General features: G+C 47.4%; 1 protein-coding gene across 3 annotated transcripts in view; it reads right to left on the bottom strand.

Moving 5' to 3' along the window:
* The window catches only part of COL27A1 (collagen type XXVII alpha 1 chain), a 134,160-nt gene that overhangs the window by 100,331 nt on the left and 12,362 nt on the right, over nt 1–21,467 (bottom strand). For all 3 annotated transcript variants that reach the window (XM_078382699.1, XM_078382698.1, XM_072985015.2), the window contains exons 3-6: nt 21,056–21,126; nt 15,913–17,366; nt 7,905–7,958; nt 5,773–5,826 (exon numbers count right to left, since the gene is read on the bottom strand). In XM_078382699.1, the coding sequence (XP_078238825.1) occupies nt 5,773–5,826; nt 7,905–7,958; nt 15,913–17,366; nt 21,056–21,126 (1,633 nt within the window). The remainder of the gene's footprint in view (nt 1–5,772; nt 5,827–7,904; nt 7,959–15,912; nt 17,367–21,055; nt 21,127–21,467) is intronic.

Genomic DNA, 21,467 nt, shown 5'->3' with positions numbered 1-21,467 from the left:
GGCCACAGAAATGCCCTGCCATGACAGCCACTTTGATTTTAAATTTTATACATCTATAATTTGTGTTTCTCTCTCTCTCTCTCTCTCTCTCTCTCTGTTTGTTTGTTTGTTTGTTTAGTTGTGTGATTTTTTTTTTGTAAGACCGTTCCAGGGTCCCATGAAGAAGACAGGAGTATAAATTAAATAAAGGACTCAATAACAACAGTAGAAAAAGTCATGCTTGTCCTATGTTCTAATCCTAACACTTGTTCAAAGCCTTCAGAGGGTCAACTGGAGCTGAAAATGACTGAAGTCAAAACAAAGCAGCAGTATATAATTTTACTACTCCGCCAGTCTACCCCTTTTTCCCCTTCTGCTAGAATCCCTTCCAAAAGTGAAATCAACAAGGAATTTGCCTGGTGGTCTGGTCAGTTTCAACACTTTCCTCTCTCCTGACCACAATTCCCAGTGTACACAATGTAAAGTCCATCCCTCCACATCTGCTAGAGAGCACGCGTTCGCTCCGCGTCGTGGCCCCCTCTTCTCCTCAGCGTCAGACTGGATGGCAACTATTCTATTTTGCTCTGAAATCAAGACTTGCCAAGAGGAAAACCAAGAAAGGCATAATTTAAACTGGTAAATCTTGGTTAAGTTCTAATATTCCTTTCCTCCCACTGCCTTGTGAACAGACACCCAGTGTTGTTTCTGCCCAGCCAGGAAAGATTGAAGTAAAACCAAATGGGAATGTCCCCTTTCTCTCTGGCTGTCTGGTTTATGTTATGGAGAGGTCACTGCTATAAAAGCTAGGCTGAACTTTCTCCAGTGCGTTTGTCTGCCTTGATAATTTTTTTTTCAGTTTTAGTTTGAGCACATCTGTACTGGAAACCTTGTTCTCGAGTCCCTACCCTTAAAACTCGCGGACAGTCCAAGAGAAATAATTCCTCCGCACACTGAAAGCGAATTTCACCTTCCCTTCTGTTTCTCTGGCACAAAAGCCCTTTCTCCTTTCCAGAGACAGGACTCCCCCACAAGCAGGAACGGGAAAGAGGACTGGCATCTTTTGCTCATGAAGGCCCCCACCTCCAAATGTACCAAAGCAGTCTAAAGGGAGGCTCTGTGAACATGCTTGTTTGGGTCATTTGTCTGCAGAGGGAACAGTTTGCATAATTTTCTTACATCATTTTCATCTGTTTAGTTTCAAAACATGCATCCTCAAGACCTTGTACTCCATTCACCCGCATTTGGGAACAGCGCAGGCACAGCTTTGTTTAAGCGCCTTTCGGTGAGTATAGGCTTTTGCTGTTTCACCAAATTCACTAGCCAACCTTTGCACCACCACCCACTCATATTCCGGGGAGATTCAGATTTGCTCAAACTAAGACTGTCTTCTGTTACTCAGCTTCACCTTGGGCCCATCAACAAAGCAGAAATGTTAGCCGCGCAGGAGCTCAGAAATGAGATGGCTGCACAGTTCCTCAGAGAGTCTCATTAGAAAACTGCTATCGTGTAATTACAACAGAGTTCCTTTCTTTTCTCTTTAAGTTACCCAGTGTTTTCTCAGTAATGCAGGGAGAGGACGGACAGCTGGACGAGCAGCAGCTCTGATTACATTCAGAGCCATCTCCCTCCTGTTTCACACTTTCTTCCAATTCCCACAAACTCTTCTAATTTTTTTTTCCTCTCTGAATGAGCACTCCCTCCAGGCCCCACCCTCTGTAGCGCATGCACACACACACACACAAGCCTGGGCCAACTGGAGATGTGCTCATTGGGGAGAATTTTCTGGAGGAAGACTGCTGATTCAGTACAGATGTCGCTGCCCAAATTCTGAATGAAGGCTAGCTGGCTCTGCCAAGCGGTATATGAAATCATGCAGATCATTCCTCTTCTGCATGCAGCTGTTATCATAGCCAGAGTTCCTTTCTGTGGCACCTTCATTTCAAGCAGAGAGGCGCAAACGGCCACTCTTTTTAGCTACAGGGAGTGGTCCTTAAAGCTTTTGGAGGAGACGGGCAGAGGGCTTCTCTCACCAAATCAGTTCTACGGTTGGCTTTCAACGATCCTCCTCATTTCTCAGAGAATGGATTTAAAGGTGGGCAGGGATTTGTCCCTCCAAAGATCCAAGGAATCCTGAAATGTTTCCCTCAGATGACCTCTGCATCCTCCAGGAATACCCAAAAGCAATTTCAGGGGGATGTTTCTTCCCCAAGAAAGACAAAGAAAGTGAATTTATTGCCATGTGCCTCATTCTAAGTTTTGCTTCATGAAAAAAAGAAGGGAGATGGATAGAAGTAATCAAAATATAAAGTATGCCTTCATTTCTGTCTTGAACAACCACTGTTCTCACCCACAGAAGCTGGCAATTGTGCAACTCGATGTATATCAGCTCATCTCGCATGTCATCCCGACTCCAGGCCATATTTAAAACATCAAAACCTCCAGCTGCCAAACCTACACTCCCCAAGGAAGCTACATTTCTCTCTATCTGTTGAAAACGCAGGCCAACCCAGAACTACAGGAAACATTCAAACATGTCAGCCCACAGGAGAGCTGTGAGCTTTGCTCCGACACTCACTTCTTCCAAAGCAACAGAAAGACCTCCACCCGCCCAGGCAAGCCTCCGAAGTTCATCTCTTGTGCTCCAGAGGGTCATCTGGAGGCAGAATTCCATCCCCACCACCCCCAAGCTAATGAAGCAGGAAGTGTATCTCAAACCCAAACAGATGTAGCTGTCAAATTAAGAGATTGCACGATAACAACTCAAAACCCTCACTGACCAGACATTGAAGTCACTCTCCGTTGCCAAAAGAAATAAAAAGCAAGGCAGAAGCGAGCGAGACAGCAGCTGGTTGGGGGAGAAGAAAGGACAACCTGACAGGCAGGCTGATTGACATCCTTGTAGCCCAACACAAAAAGTCTAAATTGCTGATTCTGGAACCAGTTTTAGCATCAATTGTAGACAGAAGGCAGAGTCTGGGCCGGCCAGAAGATCTTCATTTTAATCCACAGATGAAATCATTGTTTGCATGTAGGTTTGGGTTCCCAGCAATGTTGCTGCCCATTTTTTAACATCATTAAATCTTAGCACATATGAGCAAAACAACAGTATGACTCAAAACATATAAACAGCAATCTTGAGCAAGGCAGGATTTCTGTTTCTATCATGGCGGGACCCAGGTTCTTTGTCCGGGTGACGAATGGAACGTAGAATCCCGAATTTGCTACAACAAAGACATGAGTAATTCTGACCCAGTAAAGTAAAGTAAAAATAAAGATAGAAAACAACATACATACAAATCCCCACAAAAAGCAGTAGCAAGGTCTCTGTCCGCAGAGTTGGAAGTCAGGATATTTATTATTTATTCATTCCATTTATACCCCGCCTATCCGGTCATTGCGACCACTCTAGGCGGCTAGGAGTTCAAATTCCACCCCCAGTGCCTCCAGGGAGAAGATACAGCCTGGGTAGCCTTGGGCCAGCTGCACAGTCCCAGGGCACCCACCCCCCAGAAGAAGGGAAGGGGAAACTGCTTCTGAGTCTTCTCCACCTGCAAAACCCTGGAAAGGGTCACCATAGGTCAGAATTGACTCGGCAGCACGTGATGATCTTTATTGATGCAACTCTTCCACACACACACACACACCCCTTGAAAGACACAGCCAAATGTTCATAACGCTCAATGCCAACTGAATATTCTGGAGCACTTCGGTGTAGAAGCAAAGCAGGGCAGCCACCACACCCTCCCTGCCTTCTGTCAGACCTAATTAAACCCACATTTTCAACTGCAGTGAAGCATCCTGCTTTTGCCAACATCTTGTTAATTCAGCAGATTACACGGCATATTCCTTCATCCACCTGCCCATGCAGTCTCGGGGGAGTGAAAAAATAATTCATACCATTTGCTTTTCTCCAGGGCATCTGATCCAGGCAAGCCTGCATGTGTTTCTACACTACACATAGCAAGGAACCCCGTCGGGCAATGTCCTAATTGTTCGTTTTTGTAAGCCATGCCAGGAGCCTTTTCTTAACACCAGCCAAAAAAAAAAAATCTCTGCAGCAGCTGCAGCAACAATAACAACGGAACATGTTGACTTGGCCAAAAGTCCCAGGTTCCACCTCCATCATATCAACTTAGAAGGAACCCCATTCACACAATGCAATCTACAGAATCACAGGCACTGTGAAGACCAACACACACACACATATATACATGGACTATATAGATCAACATTACAAGTTACAGCCCAACCAAATGCTATAGACAGACCATGGTTCAAAGAAGGAATCCCTTAACTCTTTTAAAATGTCTAATTGTTGCAGTGGGAGTGTTCCACACACCTCCCTCACTTTACACATTAGCCTGCTTTGTTTTGTCATTGGTCACTCGGAGCTTAAGTACAGGCTTCGTTTGCAAGTATAATTACTCATTCACGAAGCTAGGGCTGCATCGTAGAATCATAGAATGGTGAAGTTGGAAGGGGCCTCTAAGGCCATCAAGTCCAATCCCCTGCTCAAGGTAGGGATCGAAAATCAAAGCAGATCTCCCAGGTGGTTGTCGAAATTTCTCTTGAATGCTTTCACCTCTCACCACGTCTCAAGGTAATTGGTTTCACTGTCTTACTGCGGTAACAGGAAGTTTTTCCTGATATTCAAACAAGATCTGGGTTCATGTAACAGATTTCAGATCTGAACGCAGGCTGTATAAGTATACTCTGGCCCCAATGTGAAAGCCTGCTCAAGATTTATCTATTCCTAAGTGCTATATAGCAAAAAAAGGATAGTATAGATTCGCTACCTCTTACATTTAACACCTCAGGCGGTTGCCCCGCCCTGCTTAATGAGTCAAAGAGAAGAGAACTTCCAAGTTTTCTTAATGCTTAGAATGATTACCAACAGCAAGCACACTAACATACATTCAAAGAAAAAAAATCTTGATTCTGAAAGATCCCAGGCCGAAAATGTAGAAACACTGCAAAGTTTAAAGCCTTTGATATTGACTTATAAAAGTTTTTTTAAAAGGCATGAAGAAGTTTGGTCTGGAACTCATTCTCAAGAACATAAATACAAAAGGCTACAATGTCAGTGGGATGGTTTGGGGTGTTTGCCTTTTTTTTTTTAACAACCTCACTTTTTCAGACTGTGTAACAGCGCTTTTCAAAATTGAGAACAGCTGTTGCCTGCTGACACATCTGGAGGCGGCTGCCAGTTCAAGGGAAACTCTCTTGTGCAGAAGGTTAAAAAATGTCGAAGTTTCTATTTGACTATAAGGGGATGGTGAGGGAAGAGAAACATTTATACTGTTTATTTGTTTGTTTGTCGTTATCTTGCATTACCTCCAGCAAGCTCAAATGTACCGTTTTCCTCCTTTGCACCTTATCCTCACAACCAACTAGTGAGGTAGGTCAGGGAAATAGAGAGAGAGAGAGAGAGAGAAACAGAGAGACAAAGGCCACACTGCGAGCTTCACAGCTCCGTGGAACCTGAACGCAGATCACTCAAATTCTACCCTGAAGCACACTAGTCAATACACCCCACTGGTTCATACTGGAGGCTGGCGAGTCCAATTCCAAGGGTGCTTGTGAGGTGATTCAGCTCTCCAAGGTCCTGAACCCCTTTCTCCCACAACAGCCCAGCCTCTTGGCTAATTCCTGAAAAACCGGAGAAAACCTTGGAGTGGATTCACTGCTCCCGTGGAATTGGAGCCCAGCCACCACTGTCACAGCAACTGCTCTTTTTCCCACTTCCAGCAGATGCACGGTGGCCTTCTTACTCTCAGTCCTCTTCTTCCTTACCTTAGGACCGGGTGGGCCAGGCCGTCCAGGATTTCCATGGGGACCAGGGGGACCCTAAGGAAAGAAACAACAAAGTCAGCATCAGTTTCCACCTTCCTGCACAACAGAGCCAACCCAATCCCCTGCAGCTGCTTGGATATATATATAAAAAGCACATTGCAGTGGCCTGATCCAACCCAGCCATGTCTTTCTTCCTTGGAGGACAGACTCAGAATTTCCAAACAAGAGTTAAAGAGTTATACCTCACTTGTTAGGAAATCTTATGTATGACTGTGTCATTTCCCAAGTTTGATCACATACACTGGAGGACGAACGATGTAAGAATAATAATAAAATAGTAGTCCTGGTGGTGGTGGTGGTGGTGATCACCATCAGCATCATTGCAAGACCAATAGACCAAACCAAGTCATTTTACCTGGGGCGAAGACAGCACCCCTTCCCAACTAGTTTTTAACGTTTACTTGCTTTTAATTATTCAGTCGTATGTTGATTACAATACAACTAGATTGTTTTTTTTTTAATTTTTAACTTATTATGGTTTTAATTCTACTCTTTTAATATTGTGAGATGCCTTGGATGCCCTTATCAAGAGAACGGTGGCCTATCAATCCAACAAATGGCACACATAAGAGACAGCTGGGCCAGCAGACAGAGCCCTTGACTGGTGATTCGGAATCATCTCCCACCACATTTTTCTCTCTTCTGATACCTTGGCTGCCACCTCCCACCATCTACCGCCTCTGGCAACTGCCTCGCTCTGCCTAGCAGCAAAGCCTGCTCTAAGCTTAACAGGGTTTCATTCCACTCTTAGCAGGCTTGAAGCACCCTCCAGCTTAATCGGAATGGGCAGGAAAGGGAGCATTTCAACTCACGTTGCAAGTAAGGGGGAAATTCTATTCTGCAGGTAAGTAGGGAGGGAAGGAGTTATTCGAGAGCCGTTTAGCCCGTCTGTAAGCATGTGAGCCTCTGCCTGCTACAAGCTTCCCCACCTCTACAAAATAAAGCAAGCCAAGTCAGGAACATAACTTCCCCCATTGAGGGCTGCTCAGATTTCATGGAAAATGTATATTTCGGGATGCCATTTCATGCCAGAGCTCAGAGAGAACCCACCGCAGTAAAATTGAGAGAACAATCCTGCAATGTGTTCTCCAAAGGCGAAGGGGGAGGGGTGGCCAGGGGGTTCCCAAAGGTGGCAGGGCTTGTAATCTGGATGGAATGTCATTCACAGGAAGCAAAAGGCAGCAAAGAGAAAGAAAAGCCTTCTCTTGGGGAAATCCAGGAAACACCAGCCAATGAGGGGTCATTGCAACGTAAATTCCCTCTTTAAAAAAAGAAAGAAAGAAAGAAAGAAAGAAAGAAAGAAAGAAAGAAAGAAAGAAAGAAAGAAAGAAAGAAAGAAAGAAAGAAAGAAAGAAAGAAAGAAAGAAAAGGTTTGTTGATTCCTCTTCTAACAAAAACATTACCTTCGGGTAGTGTGGGCGGCATATAAGTTAAATAAATAAATAAATAAATCTTAAGGATATTGGATTTGCACGATTCCTTTCCTTCGGGTGAATTCTGGAGTCTCCTCCAAAAACGGTCCAGAATCTCCTGGCTGAAGAAAAATTTAGGGACTGGCCAAGGCATGGATAGAGGGCATCCGTGAGGAATGAATGGCACGCTTTTCTCCTCTTGCTGAATAGACTTCACCCTGACCTTTGGTTTGTTGGAGTGGGAACAACATATTGGAAGGCAAACCAAAGAAACTGTTCCTTTAAACCCTTTCTGTCTGTCTCATTCTTTTTTTTCCCCTTTTGTTCCTTCACACACACACCCGCCAAGCCACCCTGTCACTACTCGGGTCTTCTAACTCACGAGTAAGAGACAACTGATGCAACGGAGCAAAGCCCCAGTTTCCACACTGCCAGGGAACAACCAAGGATCTCCTCTCCCAAGAGGCAGAGGATTGAGAAGGCAAGGCATGCCCCCCCTCTCTGGAGCCACGTTTGAATCTAAAGAGTTGCAAATAATAGAAATTTCTTATGACTACTTGCTTTGGGGAGGGGGGGGAGCTATAACAAGAACAAAATTACATTTCAAAAATAACAGAACCAACAGTTTCAAAACTGATGTGAGAGAGCTCCCCTACTCACCCGTGGTCCTCGTTTTCCAGGTGATCCTGGTAAACCGGGCAGGCCTGAGGGACCCTGTAAACACAAAGAGAAGGCGCGTCACATAGGAAGCCACCTTAGCCTGAGTCAGAACGCTGGTCCATTTTAGCCCCACGTGGACACCTCCGACAAGCAACAGCATCCACTTCCCAGAGTGCCAGCCTCCCTGGTGTTCCCTTGGTGGTCTCCCACCAAAGAACGAACCAAGCCTGACTCTCTTTCGCTGCTGAGGTTAGTCGAAGACTGGGTGAATTCAGGTTGACAAAAATGGCACTGTTGTGTTTTCTGCAGCTTGTTTTTCCCGTTCATCTAACCACCCAGAAATACAAGGAAAAAAGAGACCGCAAACAGCCAAAAGGAGCATCCATGAGCAGAAGACTCAGATGAGGGTCAGACCCCCCCCCTTTGAACAGTGTTCCCTGCCGTGGATTGCCAGGCACTTAGCTCACACTCCAGACACACAATCCCTGGTTGCGGCACCACACCTTGAAAAGGTACGCAGAGAAACGTAACAGCAGAACCCTAACCCTTCCCTGAATTCAACTAGTAGAGAATAATGAGGTCTCCCAATTACATGCTATCTTGGCTAGCTGTCTGGATGGTTGGTGAGGTTTGCACTGCAGGAATAATTTTAAAATCTGTACTTCTGAAGGTTTAAAGATCCAGAGGTCAAATACTTAAACTCTTCCAATCCAAGCTTTCCAGACAGACCAGAATGTTGGATGGTCCACAAAACCACTGGAGCTTTCCACCGTCCGTTGCATTTCCCACCACCTCCTCCTCCTCCTCCTCTCTTTTTGGCAGCCTCGACCTGCAGAATAAACCAAGGTGTCTCCTCGAGGATTTATGATCAAGTAGCTCATTTCCACTCACCCCCTCGTGAGAGAGGAAGGGGAATGAGAGAGACCAGAAGGCATAAGAATGCTTGGAAGTCGGCCCTGACTTCTCAAGAGAGAGCTCTAGGGAACGCACGGCTTTTACCAAAAGTAGACCTCTGCGCTAAAAGCAGCTGCAGGTGTAAGCGGGGCCAAAATTAACAAGAGGGCATAGCTGGGAGGAGGGCCAAAGGACCCAGAATGCCACTCCAAACAGCCCTTCGTAATTTTCCCAGGCAAAAGGAGTGTCTGCAGATATGGCACCCAAAATTTGACTTTCTCCGGGAGCCTGGATGATGGAAAAAGGGAATTAATTTGCACTTCCTGGACTAATGAGCAAACTGGAATGCAGCTATCCCTCCGGCGTGAACCCTTCTGTGAATTCTGCCCCACACTTCTTGGCTCATAAAACGTATACTGAACCTGCCTATTAGAGGAAAAAGTGGTGTACAAATATATTTATATTAAGGAAGGCTGTGCACACACCATTGCCAGCTGCAATGCCAAAGAGAGAGAGAGTTACGATCCCACCACAATCCCTCTGAGAAACGTTCCTTGATCTCCAAGTGCTTCCGGACGCAAACCGCCCTGCTGATGCTGTCAAAGAAGGCCCTCACGCTTTCGAAGGACAAGGCAAGATGAATATCCTGCTGATCCTTTCTGGACAGCAGCATGCCAAAGAACAAGCCACAGAGCTTAAGAAGGCCTTGCTCTGACTGCAGGAATGTAAACGCAACCACAGTGTTTAGAACGGAGGGTGCCTTCACCGAAGGCCGTTCTGTGCTACAGGCTTAAGAAGAAAAGAATCCACTTAGAACAGTGGCACGTAACCTTGTGTCTCCAGATGTTCTTGGGTCCAGAAGTTCTGAAATCCTGGCCAGCACGTCTGGCTACGAAAGGCTTTTAGTTCAAGAACTTCTGGGGTCCCAAGGCTGGGAAACCCTGCCCTGAGAGAAGATAGCCGTTGGTAGAGAAAAGGCAGTCAACGGGTCTTTGGGGCAGTGTATTCAGGGGGTCATCCAGTGTGCTTTGTCCATAAACATGTGAGAATGGCGATAACATTTCAGCATCAACGGCTGCTTTTCAGGAATCCGGCCACTCCATGCCAACCCTTTCCCTCTTTTCCAGCTTCCTGATTTCCACTCATGCTATCATCCCTACTGCCCATGTCGGCTGGGATTTTTGGGCTTTGTAGGTCAGGACCTCTGGAAGGCCCCCAGGAGCTAAGAACCTCCAGTTGCCTTCCCCGGCAGGTGGACGCTCGGCGTTAGACAGGACACCCGTTTGTTCCACACGCCGTTATGTCAAGTCACAACCTTGTGTTGCTACACAAAGGGCCCAGCTCATTAGCACTGAGAGAAGCAAACTAGAGCAAAGCAAACAAAAACCCAAATATAGAAACTGTTACATAATTCAGCTTGCAGGAGCCAAGTATTTCATCTTAATTACCAGAAAGAGGTGGAACGGCCAAAATATTGGACGTTCAAGGAGATGGCCTGGGTTAGCGGCTGTAATCTGGCTTCACCTTCCTTTGTTCCACCTAAACCTCACCTTCCAGTGGGCTCTCCGGGACCTTGTTTGGAGAGTTTGGTAAAATAAATGAAAACCAAACAAAAATGAAAATCTGCCAACACACAACTCTTACGCTTGAGACAACCAAAGGTTGGAAAAGCGACTTTGGGAGGCCTACAGCTTCCAGAACTTTCTCAGGGAGGCAGTGGTGCAGAATGTTGTAACATGGAGGATATACAAGGTGGGGGAATACCTGGCTCAGCAAAACAACGAGCGAGAAGGATCTTGGAATTGTCGTAGATCACAAGCTAAATCTGAGCCAACAGTGTGATGTGGCTACAAAAAAGGCAAATGCTATTTTAGGCTGCATTAATAGAAGTATCGTTTCCAAATCCCACAAGGTGCTGGTCCTCCTCTATTCAGCACTGGTTAGGCCTCACTTTGAGTACTGTGTCCAGTTCTGGACACCCCACTTCAAGAAGGATGCTGACAAATTGGAACAAGTTCGGAGGAGGGCGACAAGGAGGATCAGGGGTCTGGAAAACAAGCCTTATGAGGAAAGTCTGAAAGAATTGGGCATGTTTAGCCTTGAGAAAAGAAGGCGGAGGGGTGATACGATAGCACGTTTCAAATATCTGAAAGGCTGTCCTACAGATGAGGGGCAGGATCTGTTCTCAATCATCCCAGAGTGCAGGACACACAACAATGGGCTCAAGTTAAAGGAAGCCAGATTTCGGTTGAATGTCAGGAAAAACGTCCCAACTGTTAGAGCAGTATGACAATGGAACCAGTGACCTCGGGAGTGGGTGAGTGCTCTAACACTGGAAGCCTTCAAGAAAAACTTAGATAATCACCTAGCAGATATCCTTTGATTTGGATTCCTGCACTGAGCAGGGGGGTTGGACTTGATGGCCTTGTAGGCCCCTTCCAACTTCACTTTTCTATTGTTCTATGATTCCTAAGCTCTGCAGTTCGTGAGAAGTAAGACAAGGGATTAGGGGCCTGGAAATGGCACCCTTCCCCCCCCCCATAAAATATCTGCCAGCCAGAGTGTCCAGTTCTGGGACTAACACTCCAAAATGTACTGTTCCCCAGCTTTGCACAGAGGAAGATCAAGCCAAGCCAACAAGATGGAAGAGGGGGTGAACCGACCATGAAGGAAGGGCGGGATCTCCCCCCCCCGCTAAAAACATACCAGAGGATCCGCGGAAGTAGGGGAGGGTTTGGGGTTATTTTTTTACTGAAGTGAGGGTGGCATGGGGAGGTCCTATCCAGCCAAAAGGGACGTGGACAAACACCTAGAGCATGAGGCTGTCTGTGGCCACTCGTCCCGATAATCACATTCCTCCCCATTTTCAGAGACCGCTCATCTCTTATTAACACTTGCCAAGAAACAGGAGTAGGATGGTAAATGTGCAGCTCACATCCTAAACAGAAATATCTCTGGTCCAACCTCGCATAGCTCTTCAGATCTTCTTACCATTCACAGCATTCTGCAAATGATCTATGCCGCTTCAATGGGCTTGAACAAAAGCGGTTCTCAGTCTCTGGCCGATCCTATGTTTTGGACTCCATTTCCCAGAAATGCAAGCCAGCATGGCTGATGGTCAAGGACTCTGGGAAGTGAAGTCCGTAAAAGATGGAGAAGGAAAAACTGAAAAGCATTTTCTTCAACATGCTTCGTCACCCTTCCCCAGTCCCACATAATTACAGGGCCAAGCCACAATCAAACCTTACGGAGGATATTCTCCTCCCCAGCCCTCCTTATCACCGTTTTCCACAAAAAATAATTTCTGGGAAGCCCCAGTGATACAACGCTGCTGGGAGCCATTCATTCTCAACCTGCCATTGCCTTGGTCAAACCAAGGACGAGTAGACGGGGCTAGAATATTGACAGCTACCAGCTGGAGGAGCAGAGCTGGACCGAGGCTCACCGCCCTAACCTCCTCAGGGATGCCTGCCAAGAGCAAAGAGGCGTTTTGCCTGTGCGGTTACTCAACCAGAGAGCAATTTATTATCAACATCTGCATTTGTCTGGCGGCATCAAAGCTAGGAAGTTCCATTTCTCAAGATGCCTTGCTCTGCATTCTGGGCAAATCCAGTAAAATACTACAGAAAAAGAAAGAGGGGAAAAAAAGAGGAGGGGAAAAAAAAACATGGAAAATCTTTTACAAATTAGTCACCACAAAGGTCAACGAAGCCAACTTGAGCATAGCTGTAACCTTTCTCTCACTACTGTGGCTCAGTTCATCGCCTGGGAGGTCAAAGCGAGGCGGTAGCGCAATTGCTCACTCTGCCCAAGACTGGTGGGCTGAACTTTCTGCAGAGGATGGAGAAACAGCTGTAATTCAGTCCAAGAATGAATCAAAGACCAAGGGTCATCCCTTGCAGTCTCTTCGCAGGGGACCCCCACGCTCGCCGCTTTGCTGGAATTCCAGATTGTGACAGAAGAGGGAGGGAGAAAGTGTGTCTCTCCAAAAAAAGTCTCCATTCTTTCAGTTTGGCAGTGAATTTTGTTCTTTTGGGACAGATGGGGCAGAACGGATACAATGCAGGAGATACAGGGATCACAGAACCCATTGACAGTTCGGGCATTCTTTAGGAATGGTCTAGGTAAACGGCTTGGGATGAATCACAGAGTATTAGTGCATCTTGTTCAAAACTGTCTCTGCCAAGATTGTACAGAAATCTGGTTTGGGGGACCAAACTGAGGCCTGTGGAATGTATGGCAGTTCAATCCAGTGACATTTCTATTCCATACCATTCAGCTTGTGCCCAGATCCAAAACAATTGGTTAATTTGTAAGGTCGCTGCACTGGAAAACCAAAACGGCTGTAACTTTTTGGTTGTGCACTTATGCACATGAAATGTGGAGACATGATAGGCTTTAACTAAGGTGAGTAAACCTGACAGATTTCGAACAACTAGCTGCAGAAGTTGGCACAGCAGTCGCCCTTAACGTTTCGATTTTTCCAAACCAAAAAAACAGGAGGCTGGTTCAATTTGCACCCCATTTGGTTTGAACTGTGCCCTGGACCCAATTCACTTCACTTTGCCCCAGAATGAAACCCATCCATTCCTGCTTCAATCCAGACCAGAGAGATATCAATTTGAAACAGGACCATTCAAAGTTCAGGATTTGGGTTTGGCCTGAATCCAGAGCACAAGTCCTTGTCTATAGATTTGAGATATTACTGACATCTGAGAAAAGATGTCGGGGACAGAGCCTGGAACATGTTTCATGAAAATAAGGGACTCTGACCACTGGAACTATCCACCTAAGAAAAATAAAACAAGACTATAAGCGTCATCATTTTGAATTTTTAAAAGGCAGGATTATACTGGAATGTAGAAAGCTGTCTACCAATGAGCCAAAGAATGCATTACTGTTAACATCGACTGTGACGATGTGCAGGAAGTAATAATAATAATAACCTTAGAACTGCAGAACTGGAACGGGCCCTCTGGAGTCGAGTCCCTGTCAAGGAGGCCCGGGGGGGGCGGGATTCGAACACCCAGCCTCTGGCTCTGCAGCCAGAAACCACTGAGCTGTCCAGCAATTTATTTCAGTCCTGTTGGAACCCTTCCATCTGGCCTGATTGCGCAACCTTTCCCCATGGATCCGCGGCGTGGGCCTTATCTCAAGATACCTGCAAAGGTTTAGAACCTAAGAGAGCCACGTAACGCCCCAGAACTTGTGGTTATTTTAAAAGGGGAGGGGACTAGAAGTTCTTGGAGGCCAAAAAAACAGAAGCGGGGTTTCATTTGCAAAACCCAGAAAGAGGACGAGGGGTGGAGGGAAGAAAACATGGAATAATGCAATTGGAAAGCACTGACATTCCCGGAAAATGGAAGATTATTGATTCCATTATCTTTATAACATTTCTATTCTTCTTTTTTTCTTTCTAAAGGATGTGGTGTTTTCCCAAAGAGCTAGGCATCTCTCACCAATTTGCTGGCCAAATCAATACACTTCTGCCTTCCCTTATACTCAGGGAAATACCTGCTTTTCAATGGTAGCATACAGGGTTTACGCATTTTAAAAAAGGCCTAGATTCAATCCCCTTCTACACCTCTGGGAGCTTTACACCCATGTAAAGCTGCTCTCAGCCAATACAAGGCAATACAAAACTATGGATCAAGAGTCCAGCTATCTATCTACAAGGCCTGCTTATGTCGCATCCTTTTATGCCAAATAATAGTGATTTCAGTCCTTCCGCCTTGGCACAGAGGCTGAGCTAAGAAAGTGCCCTGAAGTTGGCAACACAGGCGAGGGAAGGTAATGTATTAAAATGAAATTCCATCACCACAGAAAGTTGAAGGAGGGGGGCAGCAAAGTGTCTCCCCAAAGCCTTTCCTGCTGCTCAGAAAAACAACATATATTTCCACTCCTCAAAGCTTATAGGAATAAAAAATGCACACACACCCGAACACACACATACGCAGATTCCCTTTGGGTAGGGGGAAGAGGTGGAAAGTCAGCTTCCAGATTTGCCCAAGCTGTAAACATGTTCTCCTCTCCTCTCAACATGCGCCTCTCTGGACACCGTCTCGCAACCTAACACATTTTTGTACACTTTTTTTTTCCGAGCCAAAAGCTGCACAGTCAAATTCAGGCACATGTTGTGTACAGTCGGTACATATTGTAACTGCATATACCTTTCTGCATATTTAGTTTGGGGAGTGCAAATGAGGTTAGTTCCCTTAGAAGGATGGACCGTGCCAATTTCTCCTTACTCATCCTTATCTTCTAGTGTGCACGCCTGTGAGCCCAGGAACAGAAATTCTTAGGGAGCCAACAGTCCACACACCTAAGCACCACCTGGAGATCACAGGTCTACAGCGTCCCCGCATCCCATTCACCGAAAGAAGTTTTAAAAGGTGCCAGGCCGCCGCGAGACACAGACGCCCAAAGATCAACCTGCACAAAACTCAAAATCTGTGCCAAATTCAGACGGCAAATGGAACAAGCGGCCTTCTGGAAAGGGAGGAAGACCTTGTGGATGGAAAGCTGGACGCCAGGAGGAAAGAGTTCTAAGTGGACCTTTTTTAGCCATCTCCCTGATTTGCCAATTTTCCACATGGAGTTCTTTTTCTCATGGAGGAACCTATGCATCCCTATGGTGTTGCACTACATGATCTGTTGGGTGGGTGTGTGTGCGTGTGCACGCGCACTCACACACACCAATCCAAAGGCTGAGATGGGGAGGCCTCATCGCTTCCCTGTCTAGTCCACAGTGGGTCTAGGGCCGTGGCTCCCAACCTTGGGCAACACGGGTGTCCTTGGACTACAACGCCCAGGATCCCTGGCCAGCACCTTGGCAGTCACCTAAGGCTAGGAACCAGGGGCTCAGGGAAAACCTCTGGCATCAGAGGACATTGCCGTTATCTGCCATGTTAAGAGGCATGCTCACGCCTGTTCCTGTCGGTCCCCTCCACCTGGGGCATCGCCCACCTGAAACCAGTTCCTCCGTCCCCGATCTAAGAGACCATGCCCACTCCAGAGATGGAAACAACACAATTTAACCACCAAGATGAACATAAGCCTCGACTCCTTTTCTCAGCTGCTCAAGAGAAAGTGCGTGAAGAAAGCTGCCACTTACCGAAGGGCCTCGGTCTCCTTTGGGGCCGGGGAGCCCCATGAGAAACGGATACAGGGTGGGCCCAATGGGGTCAAACAGCTGATACCCATCTACGGCGGCCGGTGTGGTTAAATTCAGGCTTTGCACATTCATCCTGAGGACAGGATAAGTGGCTCCAAGGGCCGGTTTGGTATACAGGACAGCAGCCATGGTGGGCCCCGGTTTCTTCAGTGCTGGCAAGCTCATCGACGTCTTCGCTGCAGGGCCTTTGGTCACACTCTGTGTCTTTTGTTTCAGGGTCACCGGAGGGAGGCTGCTGGACGAACTGGCGTTTTTCTTCATCGTTGGCTTCGTGGTGCTAGCTGTGAAAGAAGACCTGGAAGTGCGGCTCTGGCTGATCACCCGTTGGGCCTCTTTCGTCCCCTCTTTGTGACGGACGATGGAAGCAGAGCTTAGGGTGGAGTTTGGGAAGGCCAACGTGGAGGAATGAGGCTTTTCCAGACTTACACTGGAAGAGGAATGAGGTTTCTCAAACGCTGTTACGGTCCTCGTCCGGTGAGCTGGACGAGTGACGGTAGCAGTCCGACGGAGCTGGGCTTCAGTGTTTGGCAGGACGGGAGAGGAGGCCACGATGGTCTTGGCAGCTTTGGGGGTCGGTGGTGGAGCTGGGGGCTTCGATGGTGCGCTGGTGGTGGATGCCACCAGTCTCTTGCTCCTCTGAGCAGTGGTGGCCCTGAAGACAGACAACGGGGGGATTACAGTGGTCAGGTTCAGCAAGCCCAGGAGAGAAAGGTCCGTTTGGGGTACAATCATCTCAGAAGCTCTCGGATCTTTGGGCAGTAGCGGGACAAGAGGCTGCAGATTCGGCCGATACGTATCCGTTTGCCTGCATTGTTTTTTCAGGTACTTACAGTAATTATGAGCTGCCTTGGCAGAAGGATAAATATCAAATTGGCACAGGGCACCTTCAAACTGTACGGAGTGCTGGTTGAGTTTCCCTAAGAGGAAAGACCCGCCAGGGTCCAGGGTCTCGTCCTTTTTGTGATGCAAATCTGCATGCACCCTCTGCTTCCCGCAAGAGGTAAACAAGGTGACGGCCTGGCCTCGGATGTCAAGGGCCAAGTTATGCCACCGTCCGTCGTGGACATTGTAATCGAAATATACGGAGCGCTTGTGGCCCACGTAGACGATGATCTTGCCAGGGATGAACTGCACCCCCAGCTGTAGCTTCTTCTTTGCGCTCTTGACGGCGAATAAAAAAGCACTGTTGACTCGATGGGAGCACAGGCTCAGCACGAAAGCCAAGTCCGTGCCGAAGGAGGCGGGGATAACGGTACTGACAGGCACCTCGATGCGCGCGCGCTGGGTGAAGATGACCCCTGACTTGAAGGGGATGACTCCCTGAGGAACGGAGCGGGACGAAGAACTCGACGTCCTTGGGCCCACCAGGCCCAACCTCTGAAGAAGGTCCACATCTGAAAAGCAACAGGAGTCGGTCAGGTGAGGCCGGTCAAGGCCTTCCTTCCACAGCCACCGACAGGGCTGTGGAAGGGACGCGTGACAAAACAACAAGCAACTTGCAACTGACACGTTTCGTAATGATTAAGGCAGCATGAAGCGTATCCACACTACAGTGGACCCTTGACTTACAGACGGCTTGACTTACAGACTTTTTGAGTTACAGATTTCTCTGGCCGCAAAATTTAGGTTTGACTTGCAGACTGAGATTTGACTTACAGACCAGAAAAAACCCAAAAATGGAACAAAAACGGCCTGTTACGGGATTAATCGGTTTTCAATGCACTGTAGGTCAATGGAGACTTGACTTACAGACTTTTTGACTTGAGAACTGCCTTCCAATATGGATTAAGTTCTCAAGTCAAGACCCCACTTATGTGGTTATAGCAGTTTGATTCCGCTTCAACCACCGCGGCTCTCCTCCAGTGGAACGCTGCCGTTTGCAGTGTGTTGAGAGACTACGAGAGAGTCCCCATCCGCTCTGTGGCATTACAGCAGAGAATGCGCCATGTAGATGCTTCATCTACCCATGCAAGCCCCCCCCCGTGAGCCCTGAACCCGGATTTTTCCATATCCTCCCCTACACAGAATAACCGAACAGCCACCACCTCCTCTTCAGGCAGTCGCTTCTGTGCACGGAAGGCAACGACAGAGGGGGGTGAGGCCAGCGTGCTCTCCTCCTCTGGCATGCCCTTCAGGCAGGGAGGACAAGAAAAAGAGCCACCTTCTCGTTTGGGCACCTCCCTTGCTCATTTTCAAACCCACTAAAAAGGCAATTTAGAACAGCATGGCTGCTCCCCAGGACCTACTGCTGAAGGAAAAACTCAAGAAAACGAGGAGGAGTGGTTTCTCAAGGAGAACTTCAAGAGCAAGACACAAATATCAAAAAGAAGAACAAGGAGAAGAAGCGGGGCAGGGGGGAAGCAGTTGTATATTTGCAAGTTTCCCTTTCCTTCCAGGCTCTGCCGGAAAGAAAACAGCAGATATGTTTCAGGGTCAAGTGGAAAGGGCATGGAAATCTTCACTCCCGTTACCTCTTCGGCTGAAGAGAAGAGATGATTCATGACTATGACAAGCACAATTTATTAGCACTTGTATTTTACTCTTGAAGTTCTTCTTGAGAACGCCTCCTTCCAGGGAAGTTTTTAATACTTATAGGCAAGGACAAATATGATAACGGAATGCTTTCAAATGCACAGATCTGCTTCTTGGAAGGGGAGGACTTTTATATCTGTCACGGTGGGAGGGCAGATTCTTTGGGAAAGATTAAGAAGCAGGGGGCTAAGACACCTTCTGGGGGTTGCTCATGGTTACAACCTCTTCCTCCAGCTTCCCCACAGATCTGTCCAAGATTCAAATTTTGTCAGACCCAGAATAAATCCAGGAGAGAAGATTTTCATACTGAAGGAGAAACGAGGTGTCACTTTTCATTTTCTCATGAGAAGAATTGCCATGGGGTTGCGAGTGTCTGTGTGCGCGCACGCCTGCAGCATTGATTTATGCAGTCGTAGATTTCACACAGAGATGTCCGCCAAGCAGCAACCCATATTCATGCGAGGACTCTCTTTATTTGTCATCCTCTGCTCGGCTTGCACGTCACGGAGTGCTGAGTAATCACAGCGAAGTGCAAGCCTCTCTGAATCATCTCTTGCTCACAGTCTGCTATTAATAACGGTGTGGCATCATAACGGTGAAGATACTGGGCCAAGCACCAGGTTCAAACCTGCCTCAGCTGGGGCGCTTATTCACCCATCATCCAAGGGGAGGACAAAAAGAGAACAAAGACTGCAATAAAACTGCAAATGCTGACTCATGGCAAATAAGTGCGTTGATGTAAAAGGCAGGTCATAAGAAGTGGGCCGACTCATATGTATAGAGGCAAACGAAAATTATTTTTATAATTTAAACAGAGTGATAATGCATCTCATTCAAGTCAGATTGAAGACATCGACTGGAGTCGGGGGGGGCCCTGCATGTCTGCTGCTGAGCCTTTCCATCCAGGGGCTGCTCACAGTGGATGATGGGCAATGTCAAGGACTCTGATCCTCCTCCTCCTTGTACTTCTCTGTCTTTATACCAGACTCAGGCTGGGCAGCCCTTCAGATAAGGGCAGGCAAAAGGGTCTGGATCCAGAGCTGCAAAAACAGCCTTGCGAGCCACCTCTGAGCCCAGAGCCTCCCCCTCTCTACCGGGATCTACAAGAAGCCATCATACAAACATCACATCCGTGGCCAAGCCAAAGAAAGAAAAATAGCATGGGGGGGGGGGGAAAACGCTCAGGAAACCAGGAGGCAGTGACAGAAAAATGTCAGGTTGCAGCCACCAAGTTTGACTGGGCAAAAGAGGGAGAAAAACAGGCCACAATTCTGCACCGCGGCCAGTTCCACCCCCTTTGGGTTCTGGCTCTGCTCACCATGGGTTGAGCCTCATGACCAATCCTTCCCCCAGTCACGGAGAGGCAGGGTCTCCTGCCTTGTGACAGGCAACTGGTAACAAGTGCATTTGCACGAGCGAACGGTCCTGCAGCACTCATTGGCCGGTCCGAATCATTAGCCACTTCCTAGCCTGCGAGGACCGGTCTTGCCCACGTGCCACTCTCCTTCATCATTTCAAGAGAGTCCCTCTTGGCAGGGACACTGGCAAGTCTTTGGGTCCAAATTCGAATCTTTGGCACCAAGTCCCAAGTCTGAGTCGCCCTTAAAAGCAAGCCCCCCCTCCAAAAAAAGGAAAGGGTGGGTGGATTCCAAATTGCAAGTTGAGTCATGGGGGGTGGGAACCAAACCAAGTTGATTAGCTGGTGCAACTTAAGTCCGACTTGGGAGCGAGTCCTGTGACTCGAGTCTCCATCTCTGTCTCTCGGGCCACCTGTGTTGACCCTCGCCAGTTTTAGACATGGCGGAGACTCCCAGGGTCAGCTCCATGCCCTTCGTATCTTCCGGCGTTTCCCCCACGTATATGCCAGGCCTGTGAATGACCTTCTGGACAGCAACCATCCTTCCAACCATCCTTCGGCAAAATGGCCGAGGAGATAATGCCATCAAGCCCGTCGCAATAATGTCTGGGTGGCGGCTGAAAGGGTGATCCGTCTCGTACGGAAGGAGGTTCCTGAATTATAAAACCATGAAGGCTGGCCCAACACATTTGGCGGCTGGAAGCAAAGGGCAAGCTGGCATGTGTCTGTATGTGTGCATGGACATTCATCGTTCCACGTAAAGTTGAATGGATGAGTAGTTGAGTCTTTTTTTGGAAAATTTCAAAAAAGCACCCCACCTTCCGCGGACAGCTTGAGGCTCCTCAGCAAACAGATCTCCCCTCCAACACCTTGATGCCACTTCCCACTTCCTGCCACCTGTCTCATGCCGCCTAGCCCTGGGGCCACCCTTCACACGAAGGGCACAGGCACACTTATTTTCACTGTGGTCTGAAACGTGGCTTTCATCTGCACTGTGTCCCTTCTCTCTTTTTTTTAAAACAGCGTTTCCTTCACAATTCTACAGCTTTACAGTTTTCACATTTCACATCCAGGCTTTGTTTGCAACAGGAATGTGACTGATAACTCCCATAAAGAAACGATGACTAGACTAGACAAGGATTTCCCACTTCCTGTTAAAAAAAAAAAAAAAGGATAGAACTGGGCAAAGTTTACCTTCAGGACTTCCCTGCGAGAATCCAAAGAAACAGGTTAAATAGAAAATGGTCCAGAGAGAAGGAAATCCCCTGGAAAAAAGAAAAAGAGAATAGTTTATTAAAATTGTTTCAAACTATCTAAAACAGAAACTTAAGATAGTTTTGCAGTTCAGAAAGGAGAGGTGATCCAGACAAGGCACACTCACACTGAAACAAATTGTTAACCTTCAAGGTGTTACAACACTCCTCCTTTTGTCACATTTCTGTATCTGTTGCTGAAACAAGGCTACCTGGGCTACGTCTCTGAAGTTTTTCTTCCTGCTGCTCTACAACAGAACCTTAGGCTGGCCTACATGGCTGCTCAACTCACATTTACAAGGATAAGACCCACCACTCCGCCGATCTTCCCACCATGTAGTCAATCCGAAATC

The sequence above is a fragment of the Pogona vitticeps genome, chromosome ZW-PAR (assembly GCF_051106095.1).
Source record: "Pogona vitticeps strain Pit_001003342236 chromosome ZW-PAR, PviZW2.1, whole genome shotgun sequence".
NCBI lineage: Eukaryota > Metazoa > Chordata > Lepidosauria > Squamata > Agamidae > Pogona > Pogona vitticeps.
The sequence above is the reverse complement of the archived record's forward strand: the minus strand, read 5'-3'. Positions and strand labels throughout refer to the sequence as shown.